The sequence below is a fragment of the Sarcophilus harrisii genome, chromosome 1 (genome assembly GCF_902635505.1).
Source record: "Sarcophilus harrisii chromosome 1, mSarHar1.11, whole genome shotgun sequence".
Classification (NCBI taxonomy): domain Eukaryota; kingdom Metazoa; phylum Chordata; class Mammalia; order Dasyuromorphia; family Dasyuridae; genus Sarcophilus; species Sarcophilus harrisii.
In genome coordinates, this window is record NC_045426.1 from 297,966,995 (window position 1) to 297,994,869 (window position 27,875).

Here is a 27,875-nt window from a genome sequence, read left to right on the forward strand (position 1 = left end):
TGGTTTGTGAATTATTACCGATATATATTAGCCATAACTTCAGTATCTTTTGAAAAAAGAATTGTTTGAGTCAAAGATTTTATTTGTTATGAAAGTAAAAGAAAAATAATGATATTATATATAGATATTATATATAGATAAATTAGCTTAAAAGAATCATGTAACACTGGAAAATGTTTTAGTAGGTTAATATTTATCTCTCAGATATTCCAGTGAAATCTAAAAGACAGATAATATTGACCCTCATCTTTCCATTCATAGCAAATTAAGCTGTCTTGTTTGAAATCAATAATATTAGTTATGCATTCCAATCATAAAAAACCAAGGCTTCCCTTTCAAAAAAAAAAAGAAACCAACTCTAAAATATTTATAGCAGCATGCTTTGTGATAGCTAAGAATTGGAAATAAAGTAGATGCCCGTCAATTAAGAATGGCTAAACAAATTATGGTGCATAAAATATTATAGTATCTAAGAAATGTGTGTAATGAATAAAGAGAACCACAGAAAGATCTATATGGACTGATGCTGAGTGAGTTAAACAGATCCAAGAAAACTAAACACAAAGTACTGCAAATGGAAAAAATGACATACCAAAAAAATCAAAAGTAAATGAAACAAAATAAGATTAAATGAGATTTAAATGAAAAATGAGAAAATAATCCCACCCATCACTTCATGGAGGTCAGCAATCCATAGGTGCTATACACATTTTTAGACTTTTTCAATATATCAAATCGCTTGTGCTGACTTTTTTTCCCCTCTCTGAAAAAAAAATGCTATTTGTCATCTAGAGGGTCCATGATAGGGGGGAGGGGGAGAATGGGGGAAGGAGTGCTAGTGTTAAGGAATATGTAAAAAGACTAGGGTGGTATAAGAAACAGAAGATATCAATAAAATATTTTTTAAAGAAAATCAAGGTTTGGTTTCCTAATTATGATTAAATATAGGTCTGCTTTAGAAAGTTGATACATTTATTATTTTTGCTGGTTACTGGCCCTAAATGACATCTCCTTTTATAAACTATTATTTTTGGGGGGGAAAAAAACTAAATACATACCAAATGTTTATTTTAAGAGATTTTTTTAAAAAAATACAATGCTACATACTTTTATGAATCCTATCCAATATGTATACACATATTGTATTTAACATATACTTTAACATATTTAACATGTATTGGTCTACCTGCCATCTGGGGGAGGGGGTGGGGGGAGAAGGGGAAAAATGGGAACAAAAGGTTTTGCAATTGTCAATGCTGAAAAATTACCCATGCACATGGGTAAATAAAAAGCTATAATAATAATAATAATAAAGAATCCTATTTAAAAGCTCAGAGATGACTAATGGATTCTTTCCTAGTCAAATCTTCCCTTATGTTACTTACTTGTGGCTGTGATACCACTGAGAAGGGCACAACAGCAGAGGGGGCAGCCATGGTAGCTAAAAAGATACACAGAGTGGGCCCTTCTTCAACACTGCTGAACTGTGAGTTCAAGTCCTGGTGTTATTTATCAAATGCCAGTCATATTGGTAGAGTTCTGTGCTCCTAAAAAAAAAGATAAGAAGACCTATTCTTAGACAAATAGGGAAATCATAGACAAGAAGAAAATAAGACAAAGGCATCATGATAATAATAAGCTATTGGAGGAGCAAATCAAACCCTCCCAATTAGCCACCATAAAAGATTAGATGTAATGTAAACCCATAGCCAAATACATCCATTTGGTGCCTCATCTGCTACTTTTATGGCATTTTTGTAATATTTAAATAAATTTACATTTATATCACCTAGTATTTTCTGTGTCTATGGGCAGAAAAATGGGGGGAGTCATCTATTTTCACCTAAGGAGGGTAAGAAGCCAATATCCCTAAATAAGATAAACAATCATGTAGATAATTTAAATATTGATTGTTTGCAAGCCAAATACATGTATAAAGCGAATATTGAAATACTGAAAAAGGAAAAACACATAACAATAACCATAGAAAGAGGCTGATATTTTATGTTTGCTGTGGGGTGTTTTTTTTTTCCCCTGGAGCAGCAGTATTAGCAGCTGGAGAAGCAATTTTACCTCTGAGGCTTCCTCAAAACTACAAAAAACCAAAAATTACAGAAGAGTTGTAGCTCAAGAGTGGTAGGGGGAGAAACTTCACTTTCATATAACCAATGAAATCACAGGGATGAGGGTGGTGGGAAGTGTGTTAATGTGTTCATCAAGGAACACTGTAAAGCAAAATCCCCTACTGGAATATAAACATCCAATTTTGCTAAAATGCTGTTATGTTTGGATAACAATACAAAAGAAGAAGAAGAGGAAATAATTTCTATTGGAAAAAAAAAGAAATTGTCACTCACTCCCCTCTTCCAATAGCCCAAAGTTATTAGAATATAATTTTCTAGCATCACCAATAAAGGATAAAGTTACATGATTTCCTAGAGAACTTTAAATCATTAGAAAGTCCACTGCTTGTCAAGCACACTGATCAAAAATTGAATTTTAGAGTACTTTTTGCCAACTCTTAAATATACAGTCTTGGGCTCAGTTTTCTCTCAGCTATTTAACAAAATAAGTACAATAGTATCAGCCAGCTTATTGACAGGCTTATTGTACATATGAAAGTGATTTGTAAACATTAAGTCTAAACAATGAGATTTTGATTAATAATTATTCATTACTAGCATTACTCAAATATATCATTTTCTATTCTCTGGCTATTTTCAAGACAAGCCATACCACCATGCTTAAGAACCAGTCTGAAATCTTGGTCTCGGATTGAGATCAGTTTTAGATACAATCTAATTGCCTTGTGAGTCCATTTTATTACAGATAGAACCTTACCAGAACTGATTAGCTTTTTGGTCTTTTCTGGAATAAGAATGACTATGATCTATGCTTTCTCTCGTAATCAATACAGTATTACTATTCCTGAAAAGAACACAGGTCTTCTGTTTTAATTATCTTCAATATCTATCCCTGTGACTTCTAATTAAAATACTTCTCCCTGATCACCAAACATCCCTTCCATGGGCTATCTTCCCTTATTAGAAGCTAAATTTCTGTTAGACAGAAAGTGTCTTCCTTTTTCTATCTGTACTGAAGTCTGATTTTTAAGGTAAGTTCAATATCACCCTCTCCAATCCTGAAATACTTGCTGTGTGATCCATGGGCACAATATAACCTCACAGTGATTTAATAACTCTCAAAGACTCTCAAAGTTACATAGAAAACTTTGACCTGCATTGGTAGAGAGTTTCCATGCCCTTCTTGTGAGTTCTCTGTAACAATGAAATCAGTTGCCAATCTCTACCCTTATTCAAAACACTTAGCCTATTAAGTCACATAGTAAGTGCTTATTAGTGCTTTTTCATTCATTTATTCATATTATAAAAGGTAGCAATTAAGAATCTTGGGCAATTATTTGGTTTTAACTTAAAATAGAAAATAGAAAGGAAAAACTGCCAAAATTTTGAAAAAAACATCCCAGAAAATGCTTGTGGAAGTTCCTCAGACTTTCTGCCTGAACTGAAAGCAGATTGCCCAACTCCTCCATACCTACTCCAGAAAAATAGTGAGGTAAAATATAGACCAAATAAAGAGCTATGAAAAACTACAGCAAGTAACATATCCACCTTGAAAATGCACAAAAAGTCAGCCAAAAGGCCAAGAAAAAAAGGGGGAAAAAAACCACAGAAATTCACTAATGTGGTGAATACCAGGAGTACCACTGATGCAACCAGCACAATGCATTATATACATGTGACAAGTGCAATAGCCCTAAAATGAGCTCTAATCTCAGTTCTGCCACCTATTTATAATATACAGTCTTGGGAAAATAATTTAATCTCTTAAATTTCAGTTTTAAAAATGGGTACGTGGGCATACCCATACATCAGCTATAATACAAGGCTCTGTGTCTAAAGGCAGCAAGGATGGAGAGCTGGAAACCTTAGTTTTGGAACCTTGAAAAGATTCTCAGGGAGAAGTAACAGAGTGGTATTAATCATCCCAATATACAGAACTCAGATCCAAGGAGCTCAGACCTAAGGGTTCAGAGGTCCCTAACATTGTCCTAAGAAGCTAAGAACATTGTCTTGTTCTGAATGATTCAAGGTGAGACCAAATAATAGAAGAAAATATAAGATATATCAAACTTCTATAAATGGATATAGGATGTACTGAGTTGGAAGATAGGTCAAAAAGAGAAAATTTTAAAATCATCTGATTACCTGAAAGCCATGATAAACTCACCAAAAAATTTGGATATTATATTTCAGGAAATTCAAAACTTTTCAATATATTAGAAAGAAGGCAAAGAATTCACAGATCACCTCCTAAAAGGAAAAGCCCAGGAGTCATAACCTAAATCTAGAGCTCACCCATCAAAGAAAACTATAGTTAGGATCACATAAAACCTGGTAGCTTCTAATAAAACAAAGGGCAAATGAAATAGGCTGCAATGTTGACTAAAATCCTACAGGGAAGGAGAAGGAGAGTAAAGAAAGAGGGAAATGGACCTTTAATGAAATAGAAGACTTTCAGTAATTTCTGATAAAAAGACTAGATAGATAGACTTGATCAGGAATTTTGAAATACAAAATTGAAAGGAAAATTTACTTGAGCAACTGGAAAGATCTACAGGATGCTGTAGTGCTTACAGTCTAAAAAGGGAGATAAAGCAAAAACCTGGAAGTAGATTCAGTTCTGAATTTGAAGGCAAGAAAGAAGGGGGGGGGGGAGAAAAAACATGCTAGTATAGACAGGAGAAAGGAGAAGGAAACTTGCTATTTCTTCTTGCTTTTTAGAGGCAGCTAGCTGATAAAATAGAATACTGGGCCTGATATCAAAAAGTCATGATTTCAAATTTGACCTCAGACACTTACTACTTGTGTGACTCTACGCAAATAATTTAACCTCTCTGGCCCTCAATTGCCTCACATATAAAGTGGGAGTAAAAGCACCTACCTCTCAGGGATGTTGTGGAAGTAAAAAAGAAGTAATATTTGCCAAAGTTTGAATAAAGTTAAATTTAAATTTAACTATATTAATATTTAATTATATTATTATTAAATATTAACCATATTAATATTTAAACTATATTAACACCAGCTATTTTCACATAATTGGGGCATATGAGAATTAGAGTTGGGGGAAAAGGCATTAGATGAACCTTACTTTTATCTGAAATGAACAATGGAGGAGTGAACTTACACACTTACACACACACACACACACACACACACACACACAGAAATAAGTCTGGTGTAGAAATACAATAAACTCAACAGGAAAATAAGCTGATATCTACAGGGGAAAGTAAAGAGAAAGGGTAATAATGAAAAAGGAATAGTCACCCGCAAAACATGCAGAAGATTTAAAGAAGTTGGTAGAAAAAAAGGTAGAATCTAGGAAGCACTTTTGTAAGAAATCACAAAGGAGAATGTTTCAGAGAAATTTGAGAAGACTTCTATGAATTGATACAGAATGAAGTGAGCAGAACCAGGAAAACCATTTATATTGTAACAAGCACCTCAGAAAAATAAACAACTTCAAACGACTTAAGAACTCTATAATCAATGCAATGACTAACCATGATTCTAGGAACTTATTTATGAAATTAAGCTAAACCACCTGCTTACAGAGAATTAATGAACTAAATATGAAGAATGAGATGCAGAGTTTTATACATTCCTTGGGCCAATATGGGAATTTGTTTTGCATGACTTTGCATTTTTGTTTTAAGGAGTTTTTTTCCTTTTCCCTCCATCCCCCAATACTGGAAAGGGGAAATGGAAGAAAAATGCTTATTAGCTAAAAGATAGGGTAATAGAAGGCTTCTTAGAAAATGAGGAAGTAAATAAGCAAAATGTGGTTTATGAATTAATGTACATAATTAAAGAGACAATTTCATAGAATCCTGGCTGTGTAAAATGAATAGAACCAGTAGAATAATTTATATGGAAACAGCAATACTATGAAATCAAGCAGCTTTAAAGGAAGAATTCTGATGAAAGCAATGATTAACTAAGTCTTCAAAGGATTTATAGCAATGCCAAAAGAAGTCTTTAAAATATTTTTAAATGCAGAAAGAAGTAAGTTCAGAAGGATATAAAGAGAAGAAATAACAGTTTTGAAAATAACATTAGATCAAGTGGAAAAGCATTTACTAAGCACTTATATGTGTCAGATATTGTGCTAAGAAGGGAGGAAAAGCAAAATGATTGCCATCCTCAGAGAGCTCACATTTTAATATGGGAGATGACATGCAAACAACCATATACATACAAGATATATATACTAACTAAATGGATATAATCTCAGAGGGAAAACACTGATTAATTAGCATGGAGGGGAATCAGGAGAAACCTCCTGTACAAGGTAGGATTTGACATAAAATTTGAAGGAAGCAAGAAAATCTATGAGGCATAAGCGGGAAAGAAAGAACATTCCAGGAAAAAGAAATGGCTAATGAAAAGGGGAGGAGTCAGGAGATGAAATGTCTATTTTATGCAACGAACAGCAACAAGGAGGTCAGTGTCACTGATAAATAGTCCAGGTTATAAAAAGCTTTAAAAGTCAAACAAGAGGAAGGCCACTGAAACTTATTGAGTGAAGGATGAATAGGTCAGACCAGTGCCCAGAATGTAATGCTATACGTGTTTGTTTGTTTAAATGAGGTGTATTTTAAAAAATACTTTTATTCTAACACTGAAAGAAACAACAGTAATACAGATAAACTTCACACCACATTAAAGAGAAAAATCAAGGTAGATGTTATAAAAGTTTGGTTACCAGCTGCTTCCATTACTGTAAAAAATTGAGTTTGAGTCTATTTTATCGAAAATATCATCCATGTTACAGTGTTAGATGCTTTAGTTTTGAAATCTCTATGAATCAACTGGTAAATAAGTGATGAGATCCTGAATAACTAGGTGATATTGGCAGAGAATGACTGAAGTATTGATAGAATTGCTCTCTGAAGCAAGCAGGGAAGAGCAATTTAGCCTCATAGTCCACTGTGGAAGTCATGGATAGTCCCACCTTGATATGTCTGCTCAAAAATCTAAGTTAGGTCAAATGCGTGAGGTTACATTTTCCTTATAAATCTTTGCATGGCTCACACATCTCTGCTGAATTTCTTTGGGTTAGATCTGCCACAGTATTCTGCTTTGGGGGTGTCTTTCTCCTCACTCCTCCCATATGCCACATGGTATCCCTTCTCTCATTGCCCATTATGTCTCATGATGTCTTTCTCTTATTATAGCTAACTAATTCTTTTAGGGGGCTAAACTCCTCTATAGATTTGGCCTGTCACCTAAGGACATATTCCAACCAATGAGTGTTTTCTTTCATCATTAATTGTCAAAACCTCCTGGTGTCTGGTAAGACACCAGGAGAGAATGGCAAGAGAGAATGCAAAGAGAATGGCAATTGTGAATTCTTCATTGAATGAACCTCAACATTTGGTGCCTACATAAATCTAATCATTTGATGCTAAACCCCAAATACATTATTTACCTCCTAAATCACATTATAAGGGCTGCTCATTGCTGCTCTACTTCCTTCTCCTCTTCATTTGACTGAGTTCAATACTATTTTTATTTTCTTTACTTGTCAATGGCTAAGAAATCTGTCAATTTGTTCTGGTTTATCTTTAAACTGAGCTTTCACAGAGGTCACTTCACAGCACAATTTGAAGGTCTGATAGAAAAGGTACCAGTTGTTTGTTTATTGTTTTGGGGAGTGTTAATTAACTGTCAAAGAAGGAAAGCCCAGGTACAAGAGATTATATCCTAAATCCAAATATATTTTGGTTCGAGTTTTTTTTAACAAAACAATTGATAAATTAAGTTTGGACTACTTCACTTTCAAGGTCTCTTCCAGTTTTGAAATTCACTGGTCCTCTGATTATAACTTAAGTAGGTAACCTGGGCGTATTGATGCAATTGGCTCAGTAAAACACACTGTACCCTAGGCCTTAGAAGAGGATCTATGAAATATACCTTATCTGATTCACAATTAGTAATCAGGCAGTCAACAATCAATAAGCATTTATTAAGTGCTTACTAAGTATCTGGTATTTAGCTAATCACTCAAGATACCAAAAAAAAAAGGGAAGGGGGGGGGGGGCAAAAAATAGTCCTTGAATATGTATATATGTATATGTATTGTATAATTTTTAAAAATACATAAATAACCAGCTGTGTACACAATCTATAATGAAAGATCATCTCAGAGGAAAGGCACAATTAGGAAGACCAGAAAAGACTTCCTGCAAAACATGAGATGAGCTGAGTCTTTACCAAAGCAAGGGAAACCAAGAAAAAGATGAGGAGGCAAAAGATTTTATGACTGGGATATAGCCAGTACAAAGAGAAAGAATAGGAATACTGTGTAAGGAAGCTAATGTAGCTACATAAGTACTCAGATAGAGCTAAGGTGAAAAAAGGCTGGAAAGGTAGAAAGGGCCAGGTTTTGAAGAGCTTTAAAATGCTAAGCAAAGAAGTTTGTATTTAATCCTGAAGGTAATAGGGAGCTAATGAAACTCGGAGAGCAAGAGGGTGACAAAGGTCAGAAATAAGAGTCACTGGATTGCTGAGGAAACAAATTTGAATGGATCCTTTGGTTGTAAAAAACAGATAGCAATAGAGGCCTCAGGGACTTTCCTTAAAAAAAGCCATGCAGTCAGAAAAGAAGGAAGGAATAAAGGAAAAAGTTGACCATATAAAATATCACAAATGGTCATAACTGCAAATAATAATAATAATAAACTCATGTTCTATTCTGTTTTCATAGTAGAAAGCACTAAAGAATGAATGAACTTGAATATTTTTAGTCATGTTTATACCCAGTAAGATGTTACCAAATAATAATGCCCCACACAATTGAATCACACAAATTTGAAAGCAGTTTAAAGTAATCCTCTTAACAACTCACACTAATTCTATACTATATTTTTAAAACTTTTAAATCCATCTTCTTATTTGATCCTTACAAAAACAGTATAATGAACCTAATATAATCATTTCTAAATTATGTAAAATTAGACAGAAATTCAGAAAGGATAAATAATTTCTGAAATGTGGAGGAGTGCCCAAAGAACAATGATTTAAGCCCAGTTCTGTCTTTCTACTACATAAGCCCTGGTATTTTTCCTGGCTGTCGCATATGTTTGCAATGTTTTCCTCTCTCTTCTCTGACTTACCTGTATTCCTCCAAGTCCCAACTAAAATTCATCTTTCTCCAAAAAGTATTTCCTGGTTTCCCTTAATTCTAGTGCATTCTTTTTGTTGATTCTTTCAATTTATCCTGCTTTCATTTGTACAATTATCTCTGTCTCCTTCCTCATTAACTACAAGCTCCTTGAGAACAGGGATTATATTTTACCTTTCTTTGAAGCACTAGTACTTAGCACAGACAGTACCTGGCACATAATAGGCATTTAATAAATATTTAGTGATTGATCAAAGACACAAATCAAAGTAAAAATAATAATAATTTTAACTGCCTTTTAGATCTCAGATTTTCTCCAAAGAAATGACAAGGACTTTTGAGACAATATCTTTAAGATATGCCTGAGTAGATAATGAAGATTATAAACTATTCCAATTTTGCACAAGGAAAAAAACAAACAGGTCTCAAAATTAACTGCATTCTCCAAAAATTATACTTCAAAAAAACAGTGACAACATAAAAAATAGAAATTTCTCAGATTGGAATGCTTTTGACAAACCATTTTCTTAATGAACTAAGCTCCCCACCAAAAAAAAAAAAAAAAAAAAAAAAAATCATTTGTAACTCAGCCCCTAGTTACCACTCTATTCAGAGAGAAAGGTTTAACAAACATTTCATTGCTACTGCTAAGACAGTGAATTGTGCTTCTCCCAATAGTGAAGCCTTAACTTCTCCCCATCAATGGGTATTCGTTACCTTACATCTTTTTTTAAAGCACTTTCTACTCTCCTTTTATTTTAGTCTTTTCTAGCACTACAAAAGAAAAATGTTTGGGTTTTTCTTAGCTACCCCTCATACTGTTTACTTATGGTGAGCTCAGAGGTGCCCTATTCCCATATTTTAGTGAATTGTACTTGACTTTAAACCAAGACCATCTTGATGTCTGCTGTCTTCATAACACTCTAGGAGATCTGACCTTGAGTGTAGTGCTTACATTATAAGATAAACAAGAGACCCCAAAAATATCAATGGCTCTCAGATCTAGGGCTGGGGAGAAGAAAGAACAGCTAAGAGAAGTGATTTAACATTCAATAATAAATTTGAAATATTAAGCAGAATGATATCAGTGAAACAACTTAGAAACCTTATAACTTTATTGCTGAACTTTTTAAGAAACAGGCAGCCTGAGCTGGGGATGAGGAGGCACTGCAAAACACGTCCAGCAGGTGCTTTCAGTACCAGGCTTTTTATATAAGGACTCATTCTCATCTACCCTTACTTAATCTATAGGAGCTTATGCCACACAAAAAACAGGCCACACTCCCAACAACCTAGCTCAAGATGTTTATTAGTCATCAGTCAAGACATAGGGAACTAGAAAATTTTGGGGAAGGACAAGCTGCCAGCATCTCCCAAGCTACTACCATGAATCAAGGTTTAGAATCAGAAGTCTCAAAATTGCTATGCTACAGGTACTCTATTCCTCCGCTTAGGCCACCTTGAGATCTTCAACTTACAAATTAATTACCAACACAAACATTCATGTTGAACCTGACAGCATGACAAAAAATGACAATACCAAGCAAAAATGCCTGCCTCCATAGATCAAAGGACTCCCTCAACTGCAACACAAACAGGAATTTTTTTTTAAAGATATACACTCCTCTTTGTATTCAAGCCTGCTGTTTTCTCAGGCTCCCTAACCACAAAGCAGCCATAAACCAGGTTAGATATTCACTTACACAACTAGCTGAGTGACTCCAGGAATTATCTATCAGGCTGGCTTCCAGGAAAATGAAATACAGCTATAATCTCTGCTCTAAATTCTATTTTTACACTGCATTGACCTCATCTGCACATGTTCATCAGTTATGATTATAACTCATGAGCATATTGATCATTCCTGCCTCACCCAGCAATTTATTCTATTATAATGAAAAAAAGAAGTTCTCTCAGGCTATGAGAATTGTTCCATAGTACAGGAATGAAAAGTGACAATTTGCAAGGATTGCACAAGGCCAACCAAAACAACATGGAATGCACTTTGTAAAAATCAGTTCTGATTTAAAAAGATGACAAAACATGAGCGCATCACTGTGACATAATTCAATGATGATAATTTGGAATGTAATATAAATTAGATCTGATTTCAAGCCCAAAATGCATAATTAATATTAACAGAAGCATTCTTTAAAAGCATCTTGTCCAATCTTATCTTGCAGATGAAGAAATAAATATGGAAGAGTTCAAATTACTTTGTTTCCAAATCACAAAGCTATTTTCCTCAAAAGAAAGCACAATAGAAATAAAACTTTAAGAGCAGTTGGAAATTGATGAACATGCTAGAAGGCATCACGAATGTTTCAGTTGTCAAACTAATGCCCCCCAAATTATTGATAGGAACAGATGGCTGAGAATTGAAAAGTGAGCTGTAATTAGTGACCATCAAAACTCCTACCTCCCAATCCATGAAATAGAGAATAAATGTATGTTCTGAATGACAAAATCAATGTCCAAAACAACAAGCTAGGACAGTGAACCAGATCTGCAGAATTCACCGTTGGAAGAGAGCTCTGAAGTCCTGTAGTACAACCCGTGTTTCAAAAGGAATCCCTTTGTAAATATTGCTGACAAGTGGCCATCCAGCGCGCATTTGAATATTTTTTCCAATAATCCATTCTATTTTTGCAGACTTTCCAATTACAACCATCAGCTACTTCTCCTCCCTTGACGTTCACACCACTCAACTTAGTTGCCTTTTTCAGAAAATAGTAACACTTTAAGGGAGACTATTATAATAGGTAACATTTATGTAGCTTTAAGGTTTATAATTCTTTACATATATGAAAGATCCCCACTACAATTCTCTGAGATAGGTGTTATCATCCCCATTTGAATAAGACCCAGAAATTAAATGATTTGCCCATGGATACATAGCTAGTTAAATATCTCAGGTCTTCCTGAATCCAAATCCATTACTCTATCAATTTAGCTGTATTATAATATTAATATGTATAATAATAATATATATCATTTTATTATTATTCCCAAATGAGTAACCTGGGGTTCAAAGAAATTAGATGGCCTCCACAACCAAACAGCTGGTAAATGTGGAAGGCAGGATTATGCCTGGTCTTTCTTAACTCCAAGCCCAAGGGTCTTTCCAATATAACATGACTCCACTTGACCCTGTGATCAACTAGTCAGTCACATAGGCACACTATGTGCTAGGTACCACATGTGCTAAGTGCATAAGTTATAAAGAAAGGTTGAAGTCCCTGGTCTCAAAAAGCTTACAATCTAAAAGTAGGAGAAACTATGCAAACAACCATATATAACATTTTCCCACCATCTTTAGTTTTCAATAGATGGTAGCTTACACTTTCTCCAAATACATATATAGTTTTCAACATTCACCTTTGTAAAACCTTGTGTTCCAAATTTTTCTCCCTTTCTCTCTATCTCCCCCCTCCTCAAGACAGCAAGAAATCTGATATAGGTTAAACATGTGCAGTTTTCTAAATATATTTCCATATTTGTCATACTATGAAAGAAAAATCAGATTAAAGGGGGGGAAATGAGAAAGAAAGAAAAAAACAAACAAGCAAATAAACAACAATCAAAAGAAAAGCTGAAAGTACTAGGTTTTGATCCACATTCAGTCTCTTTAGATGTGATTGGCACTTTCCATCCCGAGTCTATTGAATTGCCTTGAATCACCACATTGTTAAAAAGAGCCAAGTCCATCACAGTTGGCTCATACTTTCTCTCAATTCTTCTCCATTCACATTCTTCAGTAAATCAGAGAAGAATGGTCTTCTCAGTTTCCAGAATCTCAATTTTCTCTTAACTTTAACCATTCACTGCAATAGAACACAATTAGATAGCACTTCGAGCCTGGGTAGGTAAGTGTTATTATTATCCTCATTTTACAGGAAACAGAAGCAGACAGAGATTAAGTGGCTTGTTCAGTGTCCCCCAGCTATTAAGTATCTAGGGTTGCATTTGAACTGACTCCAGAACTCTATGCATACTTAATGAATAGGCATACTCAATGCCTATTCCACCAACAAGACCCTAAATTCTAAATTCTCTCCTCTATTCAGCCCCTCATTTTCACCTCTATCATTGCTTTTCATCCTCCTTAAATCCTTACCCTGATAGTAATGGTAAGGGTAATAGTATGGTAGTCCATAAAACTACCAGTTCTCTCAGTTTATCATCTCTGTTCTGGCATCTCTCCTCTTTTATAGCCTTGACTCAATAATTAGCTATTTCCTTATGAACTCATCATCTACCCTTAAATCCTTTGCCCCTTTGTCCCTTCCACTGTCCTTGCCCTGCTTATCTCCAGCCCATGGGTCACTCCCACTATCCGTTTTCTTCACTTCTATTCCCAAGCCACCAGACATTAAACATGTTGTCACAAAACTGTACTGGCTGAGTCCACTAGAAATTTGTAACCTCAACCAAGTTCATAGTTTCTTTGATTCATTTCTCCCCATCACGCTGCCTGGAGTAGCTGATCCATAATTTCTTTTATCCTCAGGTACAACTCTGCTCTTCATTCTCTTTCTCTAACAGAGCACCTCCTACTTTAATGAAAAATCTGAAACCATCTGATGTATGTTCTTTTCATATATCTTATCCCCATCTTATGTCCTCACCATTCAAAGGATGAGTTAAGTCCTCTTCAGTCCCAAAACCAACCCTTCAAATTGTGCCCTTTACTCATTCTCTAAGAACTTGCTAACTATTCTTCTCTATCTCTCCCCTTCAATATTTCCTCTACTGGCTTCTATCCTAGTATCTACTTAAGTCTCCACTATCTACAGAAAAATCTTTCCTTGACTATGCTCTCAGGTTATCACCTTATATCTCACCAAACTCTCTCAGCTAATCCTAGCAAGGATTGTCTACTTTTATTTACCCCTTCAGATGCTCCAGTACCCATTCACTACTTCAGTTCCTTGCAATCAGGTTTTCCACACATCACTACTTGAAACTGCTTTCTGAAAAGCTGCCAGTGATTTGCCTTTTCTCAGTCATCATGCTCCTTGATCTTTCTGCATCATTTAACATAGTTGACCATTCTTTCTTCCTGTCCTGTCTATTCTTTCTTTTTTAAATTTGTAAGCAACAGTATTTTCTGTATGACAGTTCTCTTTTTCACTCTCACTCACTGATTCATCCTCCTCTTGCTCCCTTAGTGTCTTTATTTCCTTTCTCCATCCTTAACACCTTTTCCTTTCTATGCATTGTCACTTATCAAATTTCATGATTTTAATAATTATTCCCATCCAGATCATTGCATATATATGTATATATATGTATATACACACACATATATATATATACACATATATGTATGCATATATAATGCTCCACTCTCTCCCCTGAGCTCTAATCTTTTATTTCTAACTGCTTGCTATAAACAAGTGTCAGCTCTGGGATATCCCAACTACACCTCAAAAAGCAACCTAAAACTAAACTTGTCCCCCTACTCCACCAAAAAACTGTCTTTGTTCCCAACTTCCCTATTTCTTTTGATGGCAACACCACTAATATCCAGGTTCAAAACATCAGTCAACTTTGATTCTTTCTTCTTACATGTTCCCTATACTTCTAATCATTTGACAAGTCCTATCGGCTCTACTACTCCAAAATCTCTCATGCATAGTATCCCACAAATCTAAATGCAGTTTTAAGTGTTAAGAACTTGCTAGATATTAAATAATAAATGAAGTTCATCTTCATTTATCCATTTTAGACTAGTACCAAACTATCAATTAAAGTAGCCCAATTACTAGCAGTGTAGACCAATTAAGTGGATCAAGGTATATAGGAAGGAGAATTATATCATGAATTTCCAAATATTCAAATTAGAAAATCAGAAAAAAGATTCAATATATTAGTATTCAATTTTAAATCTATACTAAGACTATTGAGATATTATGTGTATGTCCACTGATATATTCATCATCCTACTTTAGGCTTTCATGAATTCTTGCCCAGGCTTTTTCATTGGTTTCTCTGCTTCTAACATCTCCCTTAATTAATCTGTTCTTTACACAATTTTCAAAATAATTTGCCTGATAAAAGTGTCAATGACTGTATGCCATTACTCTGCTCAGAAACCTTAAGCTTTTTTTAACTGATAAAATACTATTTGATAAAATGCAAACTCCTTAGTTTGGAATATAAGGGCTTTCACAATAAAGGCTTTCTTAAGCCTTATTTTTACTTGGCTCTCTTTCATGGTGCACCATGTACTAGCTTTAATTTTGTCCTGTTCTTTTCTTTCTCTACATATTTTTCTATCCTGTGTCTGAAATATTCTCCCTCCTTATCTTTCACTTGCACTAATCAATCTCTTCCTTCAAGACAGCTCAGGCACCACTTTCTCAAAGTCTTCCCTGATTTATTCTGCTGAATTTGATTATTTCACCTTTAATTTTCCTAAGGTCCTCTATCTGATCTTTCTTTGGCCCCCATCATGTTCTCTTTTGGATCATACTGGTATATGTTCATTTCATACCCCAGTTCTTTTTAGGTTGTATATTCTTTCATGACAGAAACCATGTGGTTTTTCACTTTTGTATCTCTAACTCTCAGCACAATGTCTTATATATATAGTATATGGTTACCCAATGCTAAAGTTCAATTTAATTTTCTTTCTTGTTGGTCTGATGAAGAAACTGGGAATGTACATAATACCTACCTTCACTTATTTGAAGAGTTGTTACATGAAGCAAAGGTTAAGTTTTTGTGTTGTTATTGTGCTTCAGTCTGGTCTGATTCTCAGTGATTCCATTTGGGATTTTCTTGACAAAGATACTGGAGTGGTTTGACATTTTCTTCTCTAGCTCATTTTACAGATGAGAAAACTGAGGCAAACAGGATTAGGTACTTGTCCAGGGTCACATACATAGTTAATATCTGGAACCAGATTTGAACTCAAGAAAATGAGTCTTTTTGACTCTACACTTAATGCTCTATCCACTGCACCACCTATCCTAATTCTTTATTTTGCTTGAGCCCAAAGAATAGAACTAAGAACCTAATAGAATTAAAAACTTGCTTACAACTAGAGGACCATAAAAAAGTTGAATTTGGAAGATGGTCCTTCTTCACCGTAAGTCCTCAAGCAGAAGACAGGTAACTACACATTGGGGATGTTGAAATAGAGATTTTTGCTGAAGTATGGATTGTATTAGAGGACCTTGAAGGTGTCTTCCAACTCTGAGGTTTTATGATTCTAAGAAAATGGAATATCACATTGACTTTTTAATCACTGATAGTAATTGAAGGACCTTATTATTCAGTTTCACATATTACATGGCCCTATAATATAGTCTCTGCAAATGGTACCTTTGAAAGAAAATTTAATGTTTACAAATGTAAAGAAAATTTAATGTTCAGAAATATGTAGAAAAACAAAGGCAAGAATTATTAGTGCCTTAACCACCTTGAGTCCCAGAGAACATATAAATGAGAAAGCAGGCTTAACATGAGTTTAAAAAATCACAATGGAATCCAAGGTAGAAACAACATGTTTCACTATGAACATGACAAACAAGGGAATTTAGAATTTCCCTAGGGAAAAAAAATTTGGAAATCAAATGCCTTAGCTGAGCTTGAGTCTATAGTTCTACAATACTCTTCTTTCCTCTTTTCTTTCATCCACTTTTTTTCACCAATGTTGAATTAGAACACAGTTTTTTAAAAAGAAAAAAAAAATAATGTATGCAATACCACACAAGTCATATAATTAATTTTAAAATGTAGTCCCTGTTTGCCCGTGTGGAAAGTGTCCCATCTTCCCTAAAAATATCCCTAAGATCATACCCAACTTCAACATGTATCCAAGAAGACTTCATCTCATATGTTCCTTATATCATTTCTCCCTTTTCCAGACATTAGGATCAGCTTTTCCATGTGCTTTTTAGAAATTTCCCATTAGCCATTTTCTCCCCTTTGTAAGTTTTCTATAAAGAATTCTTTCATTCTTTCCATATAGCATTCAGCTGATAGCTTCAGGGGATAGAATTCAAAGAAGCAAGTATTTCTATGACAAGAAAAGAATAGGAAACAAAAAAAATCCCAATAATATTCTTTTTGAATATTCCTATTTTTTTCTAGACCTGTGGATTTCATGAATGTAAGGAACTCTCTTATATGAGGAACTTTTGTCAGTTACATGCATAACTTTTTCACAATTTATCACCTTAACAAGCTGACTGGAGCACTTAGGGCTTATGTAATTTGCCCTCAATAAATATGATTTATAAAAGGAAGTGTTACAACAACAAACAGTGTCTCTTCATCTCAGAAGTGGAGAGTAAGACAGCAGAAAAGGGGAAAAAAAGAAGAAAAACTCAGCTCCAACAACATTAAATTGTCCTTTGTATGAACTTAAGAAACCAATGGACTTTCCAGTTTGCAGTCTAATTTTTCTATTGGCTTAGAATTGAATTTCCATATTTCTTTTATTTCTGCTTCAATGATTAAGTGATTTTCTAATATTTATGGGAATTACAGTATTCAAAAGAAATTGAGGAGGCAGCAGTATGTTCTTCCCATCTATCTCCCCATCAACCACTTCCTCATTTATGAAGAGGAAATGAGTTCTGGGCCTGTGATTTTATTGGTACAGAGAACTCCAGGCTAAGGAAACTCCCTAGACTAATGGAGATTGTCTGAGACTATAAATTGCAGAGTTGCCTGGAGCACTAAAACATTAATTTGCCAAGGGCATACAGTTCCTATGTGTCAAAAGTGGGACCCAGGTCTTCTGGATTCTGAGAATAGCTTCATCCCACCGCTATATAATGCCTCTTTTGTGATTTCTCATTCTTAGTCTCAAAAAAATAAATAAAACTGCCAGCCCACCTGAAGAAGCTCCCATTTCTGTCTTTGGCCAAGTGATATATGAAGTTAGTATATTTGGATCCTTAAAAAAAAAAGTCTGGTATTTATCATTTTCAATTTACATGAGCTCCTTTGGACAAAATGCACACAAATAATATGATACTTTTATGTGTGAAATTATCTCCTTCAACATAGTAAGTGGAAATAAAACCATAATTAGTCATGCCAATTGTCTGAAATTTTTATTTTCTGAAGAGATTCATGATCAAGACCTGTTTGTTGCAGGTAATGATAATCTAAAACAGAAAACTCTGGAAAAGATAAAAGAACCTAAAGCTTTTAAAACATTAAAGAGTCTGTCAGGTGACAGATCAAATAGAGTTCAGGCCTTGGAGGCTGGATGACCTACATTCAAATATAATCTTAGACATTTACTAGATGTGTGACCACCAGCAAGTCACTTAATCATGTTTGCCTCAGTTTCCTCATCTGCAAAATGAGATGGAGAAGGAAATGGCAAAGCACTTTAGTATCACTGCCAAGAAAATCCTAAATAGGATCACAAAGAGGACACAACTAACTGAATAAATGACAACATCAAATGTAAAATCTAGTCATAGAAAAGTTGGAAATAGAGTTAGACAAAAGAGCACAACAATAAAAAACAAGACAAAGTCCATCATTTCAAAATCATGATTTTATTTAGTAAACAATAAATGCTTCATCTATGTAACTCTCTTATAACATCAAAGGATAAGAAATTTGACAAAATTTATTTAAGACTTTACCTAGATGAGAAAAATATGATAAACAAGTAAATCAGACTAATTATAAAACTTTAAAATTTTTTTTTTAGCATTTAAAAAGCATCCTCCAGTAGGTAAAATAAAACATTTGTCAAAGAGGATTTTCACAAATCAGAGTTAACAGAATTAGGAGTGCCTGTAATTAAATCTAGTTTAAACTTTAGGAGAAAGAGGTTAAAAGATACTGTTACAATTTATTCCTACTCCTGATGTGGACATTTTGTCTTTGGAGGAGACAGGAAAAGGTGTCTCAGACAAAGTCACAAGAATTAGAAGGCACATTGCCAAAAATCAAATAGGTCTCACTGAAAGAAGAAGTCTGGTCCAAAATAAAAAAAGAACATGAAGCATCATGCTTTAAAGAAAAAAAAAGTTGCTGAATTACAAATACAAATAAGACTAAGACATCCTTCAATATGTAATATGGCAAAAATCACTTCTCCTTGCATTATATGTGAAAATATGACAAAGCACTATATTATTTAATGATTAAATGTTAGGTTGTGGAATTTCCTCTCCCCTACCAATGAGACTAATCTCTTCCAGATGTTGTTTGGCCACAATTCACTATTCAAAAATATGAAAGTTTCATTTATTCTCAAAGCTCAGTAGCAAAATAAAGGGGGGAAAACCCCAGCTTCGTAGACTCATTTTAAATAGAAGGGTTATTTGGCATCAACCCCTAATTGTACAGAAAAGAGAATGGAGATCCAGAGAAATTAAAGGATTTTTCTCCAAGTCACACAGTGACTAGAACCTAGGTCCTTGATGACAATCCAGAGCTGTTCCCACAACAATACAACTAAAGGTTACTCTGTTTAATCTAGATAAAAGATTAAAAACAGCTTGCAAGATCAACCTCCTGATGACCATAAAACCTTTCAAAAATATACTCTTTTAAAAACGTTAATTCTTTGGGGAAACTAGATGGTATCTGAGCTAGAGCACCAACCCTGATCACAGGAGGACCAGAGTTCCAAAACAGACTCAAATACTTAATTAACACTTACCAGCTGTGTGACTGAGCAAGTCACTTAACCCCAGTTACCTCAAGTACCTCTTCCCTGTATTCTCAACTGTATGTATCCAACTGTACCCAATGTATCTGACGCAAATAAGAAACACAGAACATTTTGTTCTCTTTATTGTCTTAAGAATATAAAGTTTCTATTCTAAGTATTTACTGTTCAAAGAAGTCTTCCTGAAAACAATAATAACTTTGACCCAATGTGCTATTTACCAAAGTAATTAATTGACAGGCAAAAAAGTCCCTCCACCATCCATCCAAATATTTATAGAAGCATTTTTTGTAGCAATGACTGGAAACAAAGTAGTTGCCCATTGATCAGGGAAAAATCAAACAATTGTGAGACACAAACATAATTAAACTTTGCAGTGCTCTAAGAAATTATGAGTAGAGGGGGATGGGAGAGGCAAAAGGTTTATTATGAACTGAGTATGAAGAAAAGGGAGCCAGGAAACAATCTACCCCATGACGATAACAATGTCAATGGGAAAAAAAAAAAAAAAACACACAAGAAAACTTAATGCTGCATCATGATAATAACTAACCTTGGCTCCGAAAGAGATAGAAAGAACTTGCTCCTTGCTTCTTTGAAGAGGTATAGGGATAAAAGAACATAACACTGCATATATGTCAAACTTGTTCATGATGCTGGTTAGTTTTTTCCATTTTTTTTCTTTATTCTTTGTTATAAAGGATGATTGGGAGAGAAGGATAATTGAAAAAATCTAAGTTAAAAAAAAAAAAAAACAACCCAAAAGCAATCATTGAAAATTTATTTTTTAAAAATCACAAGATTGGGGAGGATCTAAAAGAAAAAAATAACCCCAAATTTGCTTTGTTTGGCTAGTTAGTAATAGGCTTTTATTGGCCAGTTTGAGCAAACATATGAACAGAGGTCCAAAATACCCATTTAGCCACAGAAAATCCCATTTCCAGAAAATCCACATACATTCTATTTGTTCCACCAGCTTCAAGATCCATAGACTTTTAAACTTTTTGCCTTGGGTCATCTATATAATGTTTCTATCAATAAAATACTTTTCCAAGTTCCATTATCCTGCTTTGTCCATTTGGAAACTGAAAAACATGAGTCAAATTCAGTAATATGTCAAAGTTTTAGCAGTTTGTTTGGTCTGTGGCATTATAATTCCTTCCTCCCAGTAGATGAGAGCTACTAAATTTTAAGGTGAGTGACCTGTAGCAAATCTGATTTATGACAGTCAGCCATGCTATGTTAATGTAAATTGATAACAGGCTAGAAGTTAAGGATGGGGGAAAAAAGGAAATTGCTAAGAAAAATTAAAGAGTCATAATTTGACCCAGATTAGTAATACAGCAGACAGCCAAAAGAAGATATTAACCAGAGTGAATTAAGTTAAAAGGAGGTTTATTAATGGAAGGAGTCATTTAGGGGATTTTTTCTAAGGAAAGAAAAAGCCCAACAAAGGGAAATTTCCTAAAGAAGTGCTGGACAGAATTCATAAGAGGAAAGAACTACTACATAGGGATTATGATTCATATAATCAGTTACTTAATAAGCACTCTGCTAGCCACTGGAGATACTAAGATAGAATTCCTCAAGGAGCTCCATGCCAAAGAGGAGAGGGTAGGGCAGAGAACACACCAAATAATTTCAAGTATAGCATACTAACTCTTGGGAGGAAACAAGGAAGACTGGTTGGAAAGAGTGGCAGACCAATCAGTCAATTTCTAGTTGAATTCAAGATATTTTATCTGAGAGAGAAAAAAAACTTAGAAATATAGAATAGTGTTCCCTAGGGACAGTAAGAAGAGTGAGATAACCAGACTAAGATGAAAGAGACAAGCAGCTGTTTGAGTCTCTTCATTAATTCACCTTAAGTATGATGTATTTTGTACCAAAGTAAGCCAGATTTTCACTTGGGGACTAAGCCATGGCCTAGTAGTAAGTTAAGACCTTCGGAAAAAGTTACCAAAGTTACATGTGTATGTACATGATATGTATGTGTATCTCACACATCCCCAACACATATGTATTACACAGTTGTATCCAGTATATATTTGGACCTCTACATTAAAATACTGTGAACAGATACAGTGAGAGTGGGAAAGAAGGGAGATGGCAAGAATAAGCATTTACACAGTGCTTATTATGTTCCAGACACTTACTCATTGTGTGATATCCTGGGTAAGTCACTTAACCCTGTTTAGCTCAGTTTCCTCATCTGCAAAATGAACTGGAAAAGGAAATGGTCAACTATTCCAATATCTAACCATGAAAACCCCAAAGGGGGACACAAAGAGGGACACAATTGAAATGACTGGACAGCAACATATTTGAGGCACTATGCTAAGCCCTTAGCTTAACAATATCTCTAATAATATTAATTATTATTACTAATTATTACTAATAATGTTATTAGATATAAAGTGCTATACTTGGAATCAAGAAGGCCTAACTAAGTTTGAATTCCACTTTTAATACTAGTTGAGCAAGGAAACTTAGTTTCTCTGGGTCTCAGTTTCCTCATCTATAAAATAAAAGAATTGGATTCATTTACCTCTAGAGTTCCCAAGTTTCCGGACCTAAGTCAATGTTCTATTTAGTATAGTACACTTTCTCTTATTCTAAGCTTAACATTACATTTTAAAATAATTATTAAAGTACAACACCTATTATTCCCTTATTATTCTTCCAGGAAAATTGACTATAAAGCAAATTGTGATGGCATGAGTCCTAGTTGTCCATTGATCTGTATTATATTATCAGAAATGTGTACTCAAAAGAAAAAAAATTCCCAATAGAAAATATGGGGGGTAGGAGGAAATGAAGTCATTACAAAAAATGTAATATATTTATTTCATGGAAATTGAAAGAAAACTAAATTCTATATATTTGCTTCCATTAATAGGAACTTTATTATTCTTACAAATTCAGAAACAAATACTAGAAATTAAGGAAGACTGACTTGCTGAATAATTACTTTAAGTATCCACATAAATGATTCTTATATCATTTCTATGATGCAACTCATAAGAATAAGTTTAAAAAATCCAAAAGGAAGGAAAACTGAAGGGAAATATGGTTCACTTTGTTTTAAAATGCATCTTAAAAGATAAATTTAAATAGCTTCAATTTGGGATGATGGGTACTTTTGAAAGTACTCACAAGTGCTGCCTGAACTTTACCTAAAGGATTTCTATCCTGACAATCCAAGGTATTATAATTAAGACCTCTGCAATACTATCTTTAAAAAAAATGTTGAAAATGAGAAATACAAGTCAAAATTACAATGATGTTTTATCTTATATGCATCAAATTGGCAAAAATGACAAAAGATAAGGAAAGAGTTTGGAGTATCTGTGGAAAGATAAGCACACTCTTACTTTGTCAGTAAAGCTATAATTTAAAGCAGTTATCTTGGAAAGTAATTTGGAATTATTTATAAAAAGTGAATGAAATAGGAGCAGCAAGGTGGTGCAGTGGGTAGAGGACCAGCCCTGAAGTCAGGAGGACCCGAGTTCAAATCTGACCTTAGACACTTAATACTTCCTAGCTAGTTGACCCTGAGCAAGTCACTTAACCCCAATTGCCTTAGCAAAAAAAAAAAAAAAAAAAAAAAAAGTGAATGAAATATCCAAACCAATTGTAACAGGATAAATAGAAGACAATTAAGATCAAAGGTACTGGAATTAAAAAGTCTTGGGAAAGGCTTTTGGTAGAAAGTGAGATTTTAGTTGGAACAGGAAGAAAGCCAGAAAGGTCAGATGGGAACAGGGAGAGAGAGCATTACAGCATGGGAGAGAAAGCCAGAAAAAATACCTAGGGGCCCTTGTAGGTGTAAGAGGATGCCAGTGTCACTGGAGTGAAAAGTTCATGTCAAGAAATAAGTTGTAAGGCAGCTAGGTGGTGCAGTGGGTAGAGCACCAGCCCTGAAGTCAGGAGGATCTGAGTTCAAATCTAACCTCAGACACTTAACACTTCCTAGCTGTGTGACCCTGGCCAAGTCACTTAACCCCAATTGCCTCAGGGGGAAAAGAAAGAAAGAAGTTGTAAAAAGACTGCAAAGGTAATAGGAGGCTAGATTATGAAGAGTTCTAAGTGGTCTTACAATCTACAAAGTCATGACATGATTTTGACATGAATTGCTACTATCCAATCAGGTCTCTTAAGGCAGCTGGGCAGCACAATAGAGCATGGGGCCAGAAAATAAAGATTGAGTTCAAGTTCACTCTCAGAAACTTATTAGTCATTTAATCTCTTTGTTCCTCAATTTTCTCATCTGTAAAATTAGGATAATTATAGCATCTCTATCCACAGGTTGTTGTGATAAATGAGATCATCTAACCTTAAAGGACAATATAAATGCTAATTAGCATAGCAATTTTTATCTATAACTTTACCCCCAACTAATGTTCTTTATATATGACAATATTTGGAATATTTGGATTAGCATTGGAGTAATTCATAATTATTTTGACGTTATAAGGTCTCAGTATCTAAAAAGTTATTTTCTGATTTGCTGTTTTGTAATGCTCACCAGATTCAGACCTTAACCCTAAGTTCAGAACAAGTTGTACTAATAAAAATGATTTACAGAAGCAGATTTCATAAATGAATACTTACTTGTTCACTATAGTAGAATAACTCAAACCAAAATAATTAAGCAATTATGATCCCAAAAGAGATAATAGATATTTTGAACTCTATGTCTATATCTGTATCTATATATAAATATATACATATATTTCATCTTCTCTGAATCTGCTCAGACCAAAGATTGAAATAAACTGCAATATTTTGAATTAACACATAACAGTACAGTATTAATACAGTAAGTTTCTTCCTGCATGGGAAGTTGTTTCATTACAGGAAAGGAGCTACAGGCTAAAACATGACTGACTTCTCTTTCAAGCCTATAAAAACCATAAGTGCATTTAAATTTATTCTAAGGCTGGTATCCTGGTGAGCACTGGGTAGAGATGGAACTACAGAAAGCTGTATTACTGTCCATATCTTAGCACAGTAAATCATATGCTTACTGGTTTATTTCTCCTCATAGCAGATAAGTCTATAACACAGAAAGCAGTGGTCCTAAACCAGCTGAGTATACAAAAAATTTTACTAAAAGTTGTCTCTTTTTTTCTCAGACAAAATACCTTACTGGTAGCTGATAATAATAGTAACTATGAGACCCCAAACAAACTATGGAAGTTCTCTTGGTCTTGTTAGCTCTTTTGTAAAAGGGACAAGATGGTTTTTAAGGCTTTTTTCTATCTCTAAAGCTAGGCACCTATAAATGCACAGAAGATTTTGCTGTTAGGGAATTCCTCTCTCAGTAACTGGACCACAGACATTCTCTCCTGCATCCAGAGCCATCTCCAATAGTCCTGCTCTATATCTAGCCATTGGAACGTTTGGAAAAGGAAAGGAAAGGAAAATGAAGTAAGTGACCTTTCACAGATCTCCTCACTTAAATCCAATTCACTTGCATGTCATGGTATCACTTCCGTGATGTCATGGTCCTCTTCAAGAATGAAGGACAAACAATAAGAAGAAGCTACAAAGGGTTTCCTCAGTGTAAACATTAGACATGGTCATTATTTTGGGTTTAGGTAATGAATTTTAAATATAACGCAAGAATTGAACACGTAGAAGATAGGGTTCCATTACATCTTGCTTCTTTCTATCTATCCTCAGATGGCTTAAGTCTCCAATTCTCTCACTATTCTGGCTAAGTTTCTTTGGATTTGCTCCAGCTTGTAAATTTTATTCCTAAACTGTAGTGCTTAAAGTTGAAAATAATAATTCAAATGTATTTTGACTAGAGCAAAGAAATATCACCCTTATTCTGTATTTTATGCTTCTATTCAGGAAGACTAAGATTCCACTATCTTTTAAAAACCTACCAATTAATACCAGCACTAGCACAGCAAGTAATAATAACTCAGTGTTCTCTATTCCAAAGTATTCTGTTCACTAGAACAATGTCTCCCAAACTTTGAGTCCATAGATAACAGTGGTTAGGCCAAAAGCCCTCACAAATCATTCTATCAACCATTCCCATTAACCATGAAGAGAGTGGAAGTAGGAAGAGGGGAGAAGGTAGAGCAGAAGGAGTAGAGGGGAAATATGTTTATATTATCCAAACACATTTGCATGCAAACACTCTGCAGAATAGGAAGACTGTCCCTTATTTTTTAAAGGATAATTAATACAAATTAGTTATTTTAATTCCAGAATTCTGTCCCTATGGTATAAGTCTCTCTCTCTCTCTCTCTCTCTCTCTCTCTCTCTCTCTCTCTCTCTCTCTCTCTCTCACACACACACACACACACACACACACACACACACACACACCCTACCCCTTCTCCTCCAATTACTTCCTCTTATGGGCTAAAGAGGCAATCATAAATCAGACCATAGAATCCGAGGCCACACTTTTCTAACACTCCTAACCAGGAAAGATTAGTCTGGAGATCAGCATCTTGCTTTCTTTAAGGGAGCAGAAGAGCTCAGAATAAGTGAAACTGACAATGACTTAAGTATATTTTTTTTTTCAGGATAAGGAAACATTCTCACAGAGATTCTTAATTTGGGGCCCATGAACTTTTTTCCCCAAATATAATTGGTTTTCTTCATAATCACATGCATTTTATTTATACATGTAAAAATATTATTCTGGGAAGGGAACCATAAGCTTTAACAAACTGCCAAAGGAGTCCATGACATTCTTAACATAAAATGTTAAGAAATCCTGATTTACAGTTTACCTGCTGAAATTCTACTTGAAATTAGTACTTAAAAAAGTAAGGAGTCAAAAGAGCTTGAAATGTTTCTACCCAAATGACTTGGGATTTTTTAGAATTCTCACTCTCAATATTTATCAAGAAGTGAATATGTTTCACAGAATCATGGACTTAGATCTAAAAGGGATCTTTGGTCCCCTAGTTCATTTCATAAATGAGGAAACTGAGGCCCAGAGATTTTAAATGACCTATTGACACAGGATGCAAGTAGTAAAGGGAATTTGAATCCATAAAGAATATAGGTTAAAAACTAGAACTGTTATGCCTTGATTCCTTTTTAACAATCAAAACTATCTTCAATTAAAAAAAAAACAAAACTATCTCTAATTAAAATCCTCAATTGAAACCAATTAAATAGAATGGACTGTCTTGGGAAAGGGCAGGTTCCTCCTCACTGGAGGTCTTCTAGCACTGATTCAATGATCACTTCTCAAATACAGTGCAGAGGGATTCTTGTTTGGATATTGAATAGACAAGATGTTTTTGAGGTCCCTTACTAAAAGACTCCATGTCTTTGAAGTGATCATTTTCCTTGAAAACCTCTTGCTCAATTATGTGATTTTGTCTATGGAGTTTTCTTGGCAAAGATACTGGAGTGCTTTGCCATTTCCTTCTCTAGGAGATGAAGGCATGGTTAAGTAACTTGCCCAGGATCACACAGCTACTAAGTGCTTGAGATCTAATTTGAACTCAGATATTCTCGACTTTGGGTATAGCTTCTGAGCTTCTAAACCAGTGAGCACCTCTACCTCATTGCATTGTTTTAATCCATTATATTTTTGGATGGTTCTAACTATTAGGATTTTTCCTTCATTTCCTACTCTAAAGCTGCTCTTCCAAGAGCATCTTTACATTACATTTACATTACATCTTCTTGCAAGATGTAATGGAACCCTATCTTCTACGTGTTCAATTCTTGCGTTATATTTAAAATTAAATTATAGCTATAATTTAAAAAAAAAGTAGTATCAATTTCATATTTCAAGGATTACAACATCACTAAAAGTTCATTCCCAAATTATGATTTCATTTGGATCACTTTCAATTAGGCACTGTACCTAATCAAGTCAATCCAAATGAGACACTAACTAGCATGTGTATTCATCATTGTGCATATATTCAGCTCTCTCAGGAACAGTACTGTGTCCCATTGAGACAGTGCTAAATGTCTCCTGGAGACACAGTATGTCCAAGGTTATTTTCCCATA

At 34.5% G+C, this 27,875-nt stretch overlaps 1 protein-coding gene across 2 annotated transcripts in view; it reads right to left on the bottom strand.

Moving 5' to 3' along the window:
- The window catches only part of LPAR1 (lysophosphatidic acid receptor 1), a 133,797-nt gene that overhangs the window by 86,964 nt on the left and 18,958 nt on the right, over positions 1-27,875 (bottom strand). Inside the window, exon 2 of one of the 2 annotated variants that reach the window (XM_003761669.4) lies at positions 1,386-1,547. The exons of the other annotated variant lie outside the window; for it this stretch is intronic. Within the exon in view, the coding sequence (XP_003761717.1) occupies positions 1,386-1,436 (51 nt within the window). The 5' untranslated portion in view covers positions 1,437-1,547. The remainder of the gene's footprint in view (positions 1-1,385; positions 1,548-27,875) is intronic. 2 annotated transcript variants of the gene reach the window in all.